Below are 14,334 nucleotides of genomic sequence, written 5' to 3' on the forward strand. Positions count from 1 at the left end.
CAGTGATTTTCATACAGAGCGCTACGTCGCGTTACCAATAAAAAAACCTAAACAGCCTACTTAAAACTCAATTTTATGTCACAAGAAAGACTACATTTTTAAGCACTACTTTGTTTACTTTATACTGTCTAGATTGGCTGCGAATTCTGGAGGGAATTACAATGCTCATTGGCATTACTAATTATGCAATAACTAGCACCTTCGGGAGGATACCTACAGTAATTGCCCTCGATTTCAGCATCAGCCGTATCATTATGCTCGTGGCACTGATGTACGAGCGACTTGTAAACAGCCGGCCCGCCGGGGCTCCCGTGTCGGCGGCTGTTTACATTCGCGCCGCAGTCGCCAGCGAACCAGCTAGGCAGCCCGTGCTGAAAACAAATCCGAAGGGCGAGGATATTTGCGCAGATCTCGTGTAGCGGCGTCGCTTCCACCTGTTGTCCAGCGGCCCTCCGGTCGGCCTCGTTGCGGTGGCAGGGCGCGGCAGGGATGGGTAGGGATGAGAAGGGGTGCAGAGGGTGAGGGTGGAGGGCGGAGGGCGGAGGGTGGCCGCGCTGCCGCTGCCGTAGCGTTGGAGGGCGCTGCCGCTGGCGCCGCCAGACGCTCTGCAGCGCCAGTCTCCGGCGGACGGCGGCGGCGGCGGCGGCGGCGGCAGTGGCGGCGACAACATGCAGGTAACGGCGCGCGATCGCTCAGGCCGGCATTCAGCTCACGCTGTCATAGGTACTGGAACGGCGACGATTGCCGAAGGTGAACGCCAGGCACATTTCTCACACTGGTCCTCCAGAGGCCACCAACAGCGAAGAGACCTCGCGGACGCTAGCCTTTTCACTTGCTGGTAGTCATGCAGGTAACTGGCAGGTGGTTCTCAGTGGTTTGCATGCACGCTGATGTGCAAAGGCGAGAAGAGATTACAGTCTTCAAGATGTGTAACTGGTAGCAGATATCATTGTGTGCGGTTCTGTTCGGCACACTGTTGCTGGGTCAGCTACAGCGCGTGCCAGCCACGCAGGTAGCCTACATCCTGCGTTGTTAGTCCGCTAGCATCATTCGTTTCTTCGTGACGTCCAAGAAATCCGGCAGTAGATGATCGTTTCTCCAACGTGTGAATAGGTGACATTTCACCCTATGCAGTCGCAGAAAATCGTTTTTGATGAAATTTGTCTTCAACTATCCAATGAACAGGGCCTCTGATCGTTAATAAAGCCGGCCGCTCTCGCCGAGCGGTTCTAGGCGCTTCAATCCGGAACCACGCTGCAGCTACGTTCGCTGATTCTAATTCTGCCTCGGGCTTGGATGAACGTGAAGTCCTTAGGTTAGTTAGGTTTAAGTAGTTCTAAGTCTAGGAGATTGATGATCTCAGATGTTAAGTACCATAGCGCTTAGAGCCATTTTTTTGTTGTAAATAAAATTTTGTTGTCCATCAGCTTTACGTTGCCACCATACTCCAATCTTCCACTGTCTTCTTTCTTCTGCTGTCTGTTTTTTGCCTTACTCTTGTAATTCTCACATTTTTAAAACTTTCCAGTTTCATTAGTGCTTCTACATTTCGTTTACTCTTGAATGTCTGCTTATTTTCAACAATTCTCGCCACTTCTCCCTGTATCTTCAGCTACCAGTAGTCTTTGCAATGTCGGACAATATATTATAATTTGTATTTTGAATGTTCTAAGGATCTCTCTTTCGATATTTCCATAACTGAAACACAATCTGTTTTCCTCATGTCCACATAATTCTGTGCTCCTTTTTAATTTAAAAACTCCAGCCACTGTAATAACTTTTCCTGTGAGTAGTTCAGCTGTTTTCAATCATACCAAATCGAATGCTTCTGATGATACACATTCAGCTCTAGCCCCTGTCTTGTAATGATGAATCTTTTCATGATTAAAAAAGAACTTTTTGTTTCAAGTATGATTTTTTAAAGCGAAATGCTAAGGATTTATTATAATAAACCAGTCACTTATGTAATCCCTTATCGTGTTCCTTACTGTGTTTGTCTTACCATCGCTCCATAGTTACTGCGTCTAACAACCATAATAACGTGGTTTCAATATTCTAATATCCATGATTCCCATCAGTTCATATCCTCTCACTCTGTTTCTAGTGTTACTTCAAGTATTCACAAGCCACTTATCAAATGTTTCAGTAATCTATTCGTTATTTACGCGGCTGTTTCGTCTTATTATGTGCTTTACTTGTTCAGCTGATTATTAACATCCCTGTAAAGTTTTATAGACCATATATGTCAACTATACGTGCCTTCTTTGTGTTTTAGATTTTTACATAATATTTAAAATACTGTCTCTACATCCCAGGTGCTCTTTGTGACTATAATTCCTCTTCTCACCATAATCACAGTGGAGTCTAATGTAGGGTAAATACTGTCGTATTTCTACAACTTCTTCAAACAGTGTGCTGTACTAAGTAAATCAGCTAGTCGGTTTTGTTTATTTTATTACAGGAATTTTATTGTAGACCATAAATATTACGCTGAATTTATAGGTGCTGCACATTGTACATTGGAACATAACAAAATGAATTTTGAAGTTCGACATGATCCAGTTGTCGCTAGCGGAGAGTGGGGTCCGGAATATACTGGCGTATTGTGACAGTCACTTGCACTACCAGATGTTCTGCACAACAGTTTTACAACTGTGGTGCATGTATGTATGTCGACTTTCATTTGTCCTAGAATCCAACGTGTCTTTTTATATTCCATACTCTTGTAACTAAGCTTCATAGATTTCATAATTTGGGGGAGGAGGTTGAGATACTGCAATTTTATTTGAAAACTGTGACTAGTTCCTCTAACTTCAACAGATGGGAAAAGCACGCTCAGGTTCCTCAAAATTTGTCTCCTTCTTAAGAATGCGCTTGCTATCTTCCATGTACACATAAACTAGATCATTTCTTTCTCGGTGAGTCCAATTTTTACTCCGGAAAAATAGAATGAGTCGAAAACCAATGGATAAAGATATGTAGCCGGCCAGTGTCGCCGAGTGGTTCTAGGAGCTTCAGTCTGGAACCGCGCGACCGCTATGGTCGAAGGTTCGAATCCTGCCTCGGTTCACAATGGCTCTGAGCACTATGGGGCTTAACTTCTGAGGTCATCATTCCCCTAGAACTTAGAACTACTTAAACCTAACTAACCTAAGGACATCACACACATCCACGCCCGAGGCAGGATTCGAACCTGCGACCGTAGGGCTCGCGCGGTTCCAGACTGTAACGCCTAGAACCGCTCAGACACTCCGGCCGGCGTGATCTCCACAGGAAGTTTCAAAACACTGAATCTGATTCAGATGTCGTTCTCGTCCCCATGCCCTGATAAATTTGGCTGCTAGGGGAATGATGACCTCAGAAGTTAAGTCCCACAGTCCTCAGAGCCATTTGAACCATTTTTGAGAGATACGTAAACACATTCTAATACAGCTCGCATGTTTTTCTCGTATCTTGCTTTTTGTCTTAGTGGCTTATTAATTACAACTGCCCTTGATACTGGTCTAACCTACAGGTTAGGCCCTTGAAGCTTCTCAGCAGTTAGAAGTGCCAAGACACTCTTGAATTTATTTAACATTTCTTCAGAACAATATTCTCCAGATATTTCAGCGAAGGACGTATTTCTCAAAAAGTCAAAATGATTTCTCTCATGCATGAAACGTTCCCAATGATTTGAGTAACATTATTACCGTTATCTTACCCAAATGTAAATAGAGTGCTTCGAAGTAAACTCTCCTTTTTATAGTGTTGGCCTCTGTATGAAGATCAACGCTTTTCAGTTTAAATGTCTTGTCAACAGCTATTCAAGAGCAAAAGTAACCAACACATGCATGTAATGTAAGGAAACTAATCACTTCAATGAATTTGGTTCTAATTTGGCTCGTAGGTATTATTTTTGTTATGACCTAGTACGACTTCACTCGCAACAAATCTGCGGCTGTCCGACATCATGTGTTCAGTTATGGACAGCGGACTCATGTGAAGACTGCTGTACCGAGAGCTGATGCGTCTTGGTGAATCTGGAGGAATACCATCATCCAATCAAATATTTTATCTTGACCTTCGGCCAAATTTTTACCGGCATACATTAACAAGTGTTACATCACTGTGATTCTTCTTTTATTAAGAATATTTCGAGGTTTTCCCATTTCCTTAAGAACTGCCCCTTCCCTAAAAATGTGCCAAAAACTTTGAGTAGAGGTTGTTGGGGCAATCTGTATTATATACATAGATAGTAACCAGCCCCATAGTATTCATTATGTGTTGCGTAAGTGATACCCACTATCAGTGCGTCAAAGACGCAATTAAAAGCTCCATACAGTCCAAAAGTCCAATAGTCATAACTCCGTAACCCTAGCCTGATATCTGCCTTCCTAACAAGCGCCATTAAGTCCTGACAGTAATAATAGCAATTAAAATTGTCTTGGAGCTGTACTTCGTAGTAATCTGTAAAGAGCGACCGGTAACTAGGAAATTAATACTTAATACACAGTCAAATTATACACTACAAAACTTGGATAGTTAGATGCAATTCCGAGGCTTTCCCTTCCGATAATGGACTGGGATGGGCTGCAATCTTATTCTATAGTTTCTTTTCTTGGTGTACAAATTTTCTTCCGCCGTTTGCCGACAGTTGGCGACAACAGTGAGTATTAGTCGAAAGAAACAGATCGCAGACGTCAGACTGTTAGCTTGTATCTCGGTCAAGATAACTTCAGTCAAACATTAGTCGATTTATGTCTGCATCATAAAGTTGATCTTGATTGAAAATGTTAGTTTACGAGCCTAATTCTCGTCATTTGCGGGAGGTGTTACTGTTTTGTTTCAGTATGAAGAAAATAGGGGCAGCGTCTCATCAAATGCTCTCAGTTACGTATAGTAAGGGCGCTATTATTGAAAGAACGTGTTGTGAGTGATTTCAATGCTTCAAGAAAGGTGATTTCAACGTCGTAGACCAGCATAGTGGTGGGAGGGAGAATGTTTCCGAAGATGCAGAATTGGAGACATTGCTGAGTGAAGACTCGCGTCTAACTCAAGAAGAATAGGCACGATTAGTGGAACGTACACAGCAAACCATTTCAAAACATCTCAAGGTTATGGGCATGATTCAGAAATAAGGAATTTGGGTCCTGTGTGAGCTGAAACCAAGAGACGTTGAACGGCGTTTGTGTGCTTGTGAACAGTTGCCTCAGAGGCAAAAACGGAAGGGATTACAGCATCGATTTATGACCGGGAACGAGAAGTGGCTTCATTACAATAACGCAAAAAATCATGAGGAAAAAAATGGTTCAAATGGCTCTGAGCACTATGGGACTCAACTGCTGTGGTCGTCAGTCCCCTAGAACTTAGAACTACTTAATCCTAACTAACCTAAGAACATCACACACATCCATGCCCGAGGCAGGATTCGAACCTGCGACCGTCGCGCGGTTCCGGACTGCGCGCCTAGAACCGCCAGACCACCGCGGCCGGCAAAATCATGAGGATATCCCGGCCACGTCGACGGCCAAACCGAATGTTCACGACTCCTAAATCATGCTCTGCATTTGATGGGACCAGCTCGTCGTCGTATACTATGACGTGTTAAAACCAAGTGAAACAATCACAGGTGCTCGTTATCGAACCCAATTAATGCATTTGAGCAGAACATTAAAAGACAAACGGCCGCAATACAGCGAGAGGCACGATAAAGTGATTTTGTAGCATGACAACGCTCAACCCCAATTTGCAAAAGAGGTCAAAACGTATTTGGAAACGTTAAAATTGGAAGTCCTACCCCACCCGCCGTATTCTCCAGACATTGCTCCCTCTGACTATCACCTGTTTAGATCAATGGCGCATGGCCTGGCTGTCAACAATTCCGATCTCATGAAGAAGTCACAAATTGGATTGATTCGTGGATTGCTTCAAAAGGTAAACAATTTTTTCGACGCAGGGTTCGTACACTGCCCGAAAGATGGATGAAAGTAGTGGCCAGCGATGGAAAATAATTTCAATGTTACATGTGTACCCAATTTGTTTCACTAAAGCCTCAAATGGCGGGGAAAAAAGCGGAATCAAAGTTGTACACCTTGTACAAAACTTCGATAGTTCGATGCAATTCCGAGGCTTTCCCTTCCGATAACTGACTGTGGCGGCCTACAGTCTTATTCTATAGTTTCTCATCTTTATTTGAGACTCTTGTAGATTACTAACATTTTTTCTAAACACCTTCCGTTTCTCTCCACTGATTTTCAGTTTCTTCTTTGTTTACTTTTCTCTGTAACTCATTATTATGATTCTGATTTATCTTTGCTGGAAAGAGTATTTACCTGCAGCGTGTTAAAATTTATGTTGGAGGAAGCAGGCCAAAGACTGCGTAGTTAAGGAACAACCTTCAGTATCTGTGTTATTACCAAAGAGAAAACAAAATCATTTTTGGTCTATGTTTAACTGAATATCTTCATTTTCACAAAGCAATAGCGGCAGAAAGGTAATAATTCAACGAAACATTCAAAAATGCAAAATAAACTGGAGCCGGCCGAAGTGGCCGAGCGGTCTTAAACGCTACAGTCTGGAACCGCGCGACCGGTACGGTCGCAGGTTCGAATCCTACCTCGGGCATGGATGTGTGTGATGTCCATAGGTTAATTAGGTTTAAGTAGTTCTAGGGGACTGATGACCTCAGAAGGTAAGTCCCATAGTGCTGAGAGCCATTTGAACCAACCATAAACTGGAAATGCAGTCTTTCGCTCACCTGCCCTTAAGACTACGTAAACCATGCCCCCAGAGTACACATTTAGCACATGTCACAAAAGGGGACCATATCAATCTCAAACGAAGGGCACTGTTCGTTCCACCGTATTAACACACAGGGTCCAGTCAACAGTTGTCTCCTTGTACTGCTCGTCACATCCTGCACAGAAATTAATCGACCTGTCTGCTGTCTCTTCAGGTAGGTCTGTTTTTTCTGGAATAGGATATCTCCTCAGAAACAATGTTGTTAATGGAACAGTGTGCCTGTTCAATATTAAGCCTATAGGACGATTTTATCTTGGTCCTGGTAAGTACTTGCTTCTTGTCAATCCAAAAATAATTTTTATGTGGAGAGGATGCCATGGCTTCTGATCTTCTGGCTTGTCACCTCTTCTTAATATTCGTTTAGCTTTCAGAGAAGACAAGATTTGTACTGGAGACATTGCTGTTTCTGCTGCGTTCTCACTTCCCATAAATGGGGGTTTCTACCTGGGTCATCATTATAGGTGCAGTTAAATTCTGCCTGTTGGAATAGAAATTATTCTGTTTCTCCATAATACCTGGGCTAGACCATACTGGAGTCAATAAGTTACCTTAGATGAAAGAAACTCCTCCTCGAGAGCACGACGGGATTGAATGGATGTATGCCTGTTACACGGAAGGAGTGTTTCACTTTTGCAGAGAAGTAACTAGGTCGTAGGTTTTAGGGAAATACCAGACATATGACACTCTGCGTAATTGCAATGTCTGAATGGTTATGCATCCATTTGTTAGATTCAGCGGCACAGACAATTTTCATTGGTGAAATGAATCCATGGTGTAGGGGCTGAAGTTTATGAGTGGCGTGTTGTAGAGATCAGAGTTCATGAAACCTTTCTCTCAGATCATGGGGAGAGTTACTTTGGGAACATCATCCTCTTTCATGGAAAGATTATGGCTGGTGGTATGAAGAAACAGACAGAATTCATATTCGCGGGGCGACTGTGACTATTTGGCCTCTTTCTGCTCACCTTCCCATCCAAAGGTTTTTCCTTTGGACATACGACCTCTGCGGTCTTGTTGGGAACAGAAGGTATTAGTGTCTCACCCATGTTATCGATGCACCCAGCATGAAACTTTTTCTCTTCTAGCACCTCCTTTAAATTAAAAAGAAAAGAGACTATCAGTTTGGGGCTTACAGAATCCGATACTACTATCTAAGCTGCGTTGCTGTGGAGTCTAAAACGTAAAAAGGCGCTTTTTGAAGTCATCTTGAACCCAACACTGTCTAGTTGCTGTTGTATTCTTACTGAAATGGTGATACATCGTGTTAGCCTCTGGGTATTCCTACAAAAATTGCATGTGCTGATTCCTTCTGGTATCGGAAAACATCAAGGTCCCTGAAGAAAAAACATAAAAAATAGGTTCTCGGCTCAAAGCTATCAGTGATTTCCTTACAGTAGACTTCTACGTGTAAAGAGCAGTGGCAACCTTTCGCCAGCTTTCTCCACTTTTGATTCGTTGTCTTGCCTCATTGTGCATTTCTTCAGCGAAGATGAGATTCCTGTCCGATTTTCGTACTGTAGTTGATGTTATTTTGAAACTATACCTGCCCCTCCGACCTTGAAACCAACGTAAGGTGACAGGAACTTGCAGCTGCATTCAAGAGATTACCCACGCACTCTTTGGAGTCGTTATATGCGTGGTTTTCTGTACATTAACAATGGTTCCGAAAAAAGTCACTAACTGTAGCGCACGTCACATACGCAGAAACTGTGGATGCATTGAAATAGACTGAAAGCCAGCCTTTCATAATGTAGTCAAGAATTAATACAATAATAACAATAATAATAATAATAATTATTATTATTATTATTTATTATAAAATAACCGTGTAGAGGTGTCTTATTTCAAATTTATAACAGTTTGGTTTTGGTGTCCGCATGTGGCAGTGAATGCTTTCTCAGTTGTATGAGGTTGAAAAGTTGCGTAACAGTGGACCCATATTAGAAACCCATTGGTTTTCAGTTATTAAGATTTTCTGTGGTAGCGTTAAAACACACCAGGCAGAGGAGAACTTTTTTATTCAGCACGGATGCACTTTCTCTTTAAAAACGAGACGATACTCTGTTACTGAAGATCCTGTTGATGATAAGACGTCAAAACACTAAGTGAAGTACAATTTCATCCAACGTGCGTTCTTTAAGGCAATTTACGTAAATTCGCTAACAACAGTGTCATAAAATTACGGCCTCAGAACACAGGGAATATATATTCTATATAGAGGAACAATGTGACACTGAGCCGCCTTTGCAGTATATCCTTACAGTTAATAAATCGTACGTCCTCAAACTCAAATAATTTTGGAATTGACAACAGTCGATGTTAAAACATCTTTTTACATAAAACTAGGCTGTAGGCGGGCGATGCACTTACCGTACATATGTAGTAAGTGATCGCAGACGTATGTCAATATAAATCAAAGTTCTACTTGTAGAAATTCTGAAGATTGTCATTTTATCACTGAAAAGTATAAGAGAACTAAACTTATATTTTGTTGCTCTTCACAACTCCAGCATCCATGTTTTTAACATAATAGGTTATAAGTCGACAAACAATTTTAAACGTGTGAACTGTCGAAATACATGTAAGAAATACATGGAATGTACCGTACTCCTTTCCACCAAACAGGATGTGCTTCGTTGAAAAACACCATCAGACGTCTCTACAAAATTTATAATTTTGTTTAATTTTTGAACTGTGCCATTCTTTTTTGTAACATTGTTATATAAGACAACCGTGTTATTCTAGGAACTGGTGTCCAACTTCAAAGCTAATATTAAGCATAAGAATCGTTATGAGTTTCTTTATACATAACTGAACGTGAAATCTCAATTTTTACAATGGCTGCAGGTAATGCGTTTAAGTAAAGTGAAACGGGTTTCGGGATTTAAATACGTACTATGTTTGGAGAACATGACATAGCCAACGCCTTGTTCGAAAAACTACTAATACAGACGTGAGATCACTAAAGAAAAATATACAATCAATAAATAACGGTAATATCGACTGTGCTCTTAGGGAACTAAGAAACTTAACTGTAATCTACATTTTAGGGAATTAGGTTTTACATATTGTCGATATATAGATTATTAGAGACAGTTTGAGAAAAATGTGCGAAAGAATGTACAACTATATCGTAATTTTTACGTATTCGTTTAGAAAAACCAAGAATAACCTTTACAACGCCAGTCAGACAAAGATATGAACCTCACACTTTCCAATTTTTTTCGAAGCAGCTTTGGCCAGAGCACAAACTATTCTGTACCATAGAAATGCTGTTGCTGAATCCAGAACAAATTTCTGTCCTCTTCATAGTTTAATCCTCAGTCACACGATGGCAGGTTAAACGATTTACCTGACTGGAACTTATACTCAGAATTTTACCCTATGTGGTAGATCATAACATCTCAACTATTATAGTACGCATTACACAATTATTGAGCATTCAAATACCAGTACTGCCAGCTGATTAAGAACGAAAGGCAAGTATCCCAATAGAACCTCACGACTACTAATTGTTTTGAATTACCGGAAATGTTCAATTATTACTTGTTGCTGGGGGAAAATAGTGACCAATTCAGAACCATTTTCCTTCACCATTCTCCTTATATCAACCAACAATGAATTCGAAAATTTTCTCGTTTCGTTAAAATTGCGAGTCTTTACTGTTTGCTTTGCGTTCAAAACTGGTAATTATCTCTCCATACATCAGCTCATCTAATTTGGCTGGGGATCACTATATGGCATGGCGATAAATGATATTTAACGCCAATGTTACGGTACAATACGCCCTTTACTCCTGATGAACAGATTTCATTAACGGCAATTTTCGCCACCTGCTTTGACTGACGGGTCCTAAAATTACATCCATTCGACAGACACGAACTTTTACCTCACATGCTTTTGAGTTTACACAGCTCCCCACACACAGTAGCGTGTCGATGACAAATTGTTACCGCTCTCTGTTCTTTAGATGAGATTACTGTTGGCTAAGTAATACCCGTCCAACAAAACGACACAGTGATCTTTCGACGAACTCAACGAGTGATCTAACAGGTAAATTTCGGCTCTGTTTCCTAAAACACTATCATATACAATGGCGCAGCTGTCACCGAGGCAAATGTGACGCTATAATTTTCGCAATGGTCAGCATTACTTTTGTTACTCTTTTTCACTTACTAGTTATTTAATTAAAAACGATTCAAAAGAAGAGCAATTGGCATCAAAATTTCTTATGTGTCTAATTAAACCTATAATGATAATGTTTCAAAAGTAAGCTCCTGCATCTCGACGTTCAGTAATTTATATTAGTTGTTTCAGAAAGTGAAGCTGTGTAGTTGCTTTTCATCCTCATCATGGGAGTAATCTTCAGAAACTGGTTTCGTAGTTCGTAAATATTACGTTATTGGTATAGGTGTGTGCCACCACCCACATAGAATCGGTACAGTCCCACAACCTGGGCACCCTGGCACACTTTGACTTCGAATGTGCTCATTGGTCTTCAAGGTCATCAGGTGACCATGAAGGTCATGATGTCATTGATGATGACCTTGAACTCATGACGTCATTGTCATTATTAGTGAGAAGCCACGGAGCCCGGTTTTCTGCGTCATCAGTCTTCTGGCTGGTTTTATCTTTGAGGCGTCGCACCACGAATTCCTCTCCTGTGGCAGCCTCTTCATGCCTTAGAACCGCTCGGCCACTCCGGTCGGCCAACAATCTGACGCCTTGGTCCATACTATCGATCATCCTCGATCCAGTCCCAACTTGACACGATTCGATTTTCATCTGTTTCCAGAACTTAAAGAGCACCTTCGCCGACTTCACTTTGATAATGATGAAGCGCAGCATACTGAGGTGAGATTGTGGCTCCGTCAACAAAATCATACATTCTAAAGACACGGTATTAACAAACTGGACTCTTGCTGGGGGAAATGTTTTCGTCGGTAGTAAAACTATGATGAGAAACAAAACAGTTCAAATGGCTCTGAGCTCTATGGGACTTAACATCTATGGTCATCAGTCCCAACAAAAAAGTAAACAAGAAATATGGAAATGCTGGATGCCGACAAAGTGTATTTTATTTTAAAAGATTTACGAGTTTTTGCGTAAAAAATTCGGAGGCATTACTTTTCAGCATGCCCTCCAGTATATTGATTTTTGTAAGGTTCATTCTAACAGTTCCTCTCTGCCCTTAGCCCTCATTTTTAGAACCAAGTGTAAAATAACTGTTACTATAAAATGTTTGCCTAATAGTCAGTCTTTTTTAAACATAGTTTTAGCCATTATATTTGCATACATTTTCTCAAGTAATATAGTTACCGACGCACAATATTTTGCTACCATTACTGAATCATTATTATTATTCTGAGAACTATTTTCTAAGAGATTACGTGTGACAGCCTTAAAAATGATTAAAGAACGCGACCTTTATTATACATAGACAGCGCAGTTCTAAAAGAAGCAACAAATAAATATGACTTAATTTATAGCAACCAATTCTAGTTACAGTATCATAAAGACAAATCTTTTTCAACGAATGAGCCACAACCTTTACACATAGTCTCACTATTTTTTTGTGCCTCATCTAATCTTTTCTTTTTTTTCTTTTTTTTGTTTGCACAAAGCAAACATTTTTCGTCGTCGATAGTGATCACATGTAGGAAAGATCAACGTTGTTCATAAACGAACTTATGGAGAACAAGGAAGGATAGACGAAAGACCGTTCACTGGTTTCTACGTTTTATTCCTAAGAGGATCTGCTTTCTAACCTGTTACCAAAAACTGTCAACGTGACATGATAATAGACTCATATATCGTGATTTGAATAAACAAGACTGCTGCGATTGTTAGAATTCTGTATTGGAGAAGACAATCGGTATCGTAAATTAAATTTACATCTTTAGCTGCATCACTGTATATAAAGGGATAAAAGAACGTATCAGAAATTTAGCCATGCCAAAAAATGGACTAATGAAAGCGTTAAGGTCTGTGCTTACTTACATTCAAAAAATTAAATATTCTATTTAAACCGGATAAAGCTATTCCCAACATCTATATCCAGGTGTATAAAACTTCTGACTCACGAATGTGCGACCGTCTTCGATAAAATATCCCCAACATAAAAATTGAAACTTTGCGCCCTGCCTTACGGCAGGACTTGTCACGGGGAAAGCCTCGTCAGAGAGGTCCACCGCATGAGCGTCTGCGAAAGTGATTCCAGTGGTGGTTTCCCTTTGCCTTCCACTGGTGATGATGAAATGATAATGACGACAATACAACACCCAGTCCCTGAGCGTGACAGACCACCGCGCTGACCACTGAACTATCGGCGCGGACAACCTAAGAAAAAGAACCGAGTAAAACCGTCAAAGTAAGAACTTAGTAACTATTAAAATAATTTACAATAAGAAACAGTTAAAATACTTAGCAAAAACTCCGCATCTGTAACATTAAAATGAAAGAATTGTTAACAGTGTCACGCTGTACTCCATTGTAGACAGCCTGTGGAGGAAGCGTTGCTGCTGCCGGCGCCAGCAAACGTCTATCTGTAACGAGGCCTAAGCGGGGAGCCGCAAGTGCGCAGTGTCGCAAACCTAAGGAACCAGCTTTATACATTGAAATGTTGGGGCAGGACTGCACATCTTAAATTAACAGACTGCAATAACTGAAACAATACATTCTGTTTATGAGTCACGTAAGTCAGAATTACTGTTACAACAAATTTCGAAAGGCTTCCTGATACTATCTAGGGTCCTATATGCTAGCACCAATGCAGTGTTTTTACAAATTAATAAAATTGTTTTCACAAATGAAAAGCCTTTTACATTAACAGAAAACAATGAGAGGGCTGGAAAACTCATTCACTTAAATAATCGAAATTGGTTAGGACGTTTCTGTGACGCAAATCTGTCTGGAGTGGAGGGTACTTCCTGGCGCTTTTTTTAATGCTCAAAGAATCTTGAATTCTTCTAAAATATTGAGAACATCACCCCTTTTCTCTCCGAGAAGTATCTGAAAATTGGTGGCAACGTGAGAGACTATGTGTCCCATCTCCTGCAAGTGAGCACTCCAAGCTGACTTTGTACTAGAATTAGCAGTATACTCCCTATCTTACATTAAAACTTCTCCCCGTGTCGCTATGTATTTTTAAGGGCAGCTGTCACAAGAGATACTTCCATTTGGATTCCTCTCTATGTCTAAATTTTCGACCGGTATTTCTGGAGATACAACAGGAGAGGAATCGGGATAGTATAGTCACCATGTAATCTCTATCGTACGTTTGAGTGAAACTGATTTTTTTATAATACTACTATCAAAATTATGGACGATGCCTTCTTCATAGCCACTGGAGTTAGCTATGCGGAACGCAAGCTCAAAAGCTAGGCAGGACAATGGGTCATTATGGAAACGATGCAGCATGGAGCGAAATGCTGCCACCCTAAGTTGCCATGGGGGGTTCGAAGAACTATGAATTACTGTGTCTCAAGTTGTGGGTCTCCTATAAAGAACTGAACCATTCGCAGTGTTTATTCAAATAATGGAATATTTCGGCTG

At 40.9% G+C, this 14,334-nt stretch overlaps 1 protein-coding gene across 1 annotated transcript in view; it reads left to right on the forward strand.

Moving 5' to 3' along the window:
• The first annotated feature begins 662 nt into the window (after positions 1-662).
• Positions 663-14,334, forward strand: part of LOC126335882 (neuropeptide CCHamide-1 receptor-like) — a 319,826-nt gene continuing 306,154 nt past the window's right edge. Inside the window, exon 1 of the mRNA XM_049999353.1 lies at positions 663-674. Within this exon, the coding sequence (XP_049855310.1) occupies positions 669-674 (6 nt within the window). The 5' untranslated portion in view covers positions 663-668. The remainder of the gene's footprint in view (positions 675-14,334) is intronic.

Source organism: Schistocerca gregaria, chromosome 2, assembly GCF_023897955.1.
Source record: "Schistocerca gregaria isolate iqSchGreg1 chromosome 2, iqSchGreg1.2, whole genome shotgun sequence".
NCBI lineage: Eukaryota > Metazoa > Arthropoda > Insecta > Orthoptera > Acrididae > Schistocerca > Schistocerca gregaria.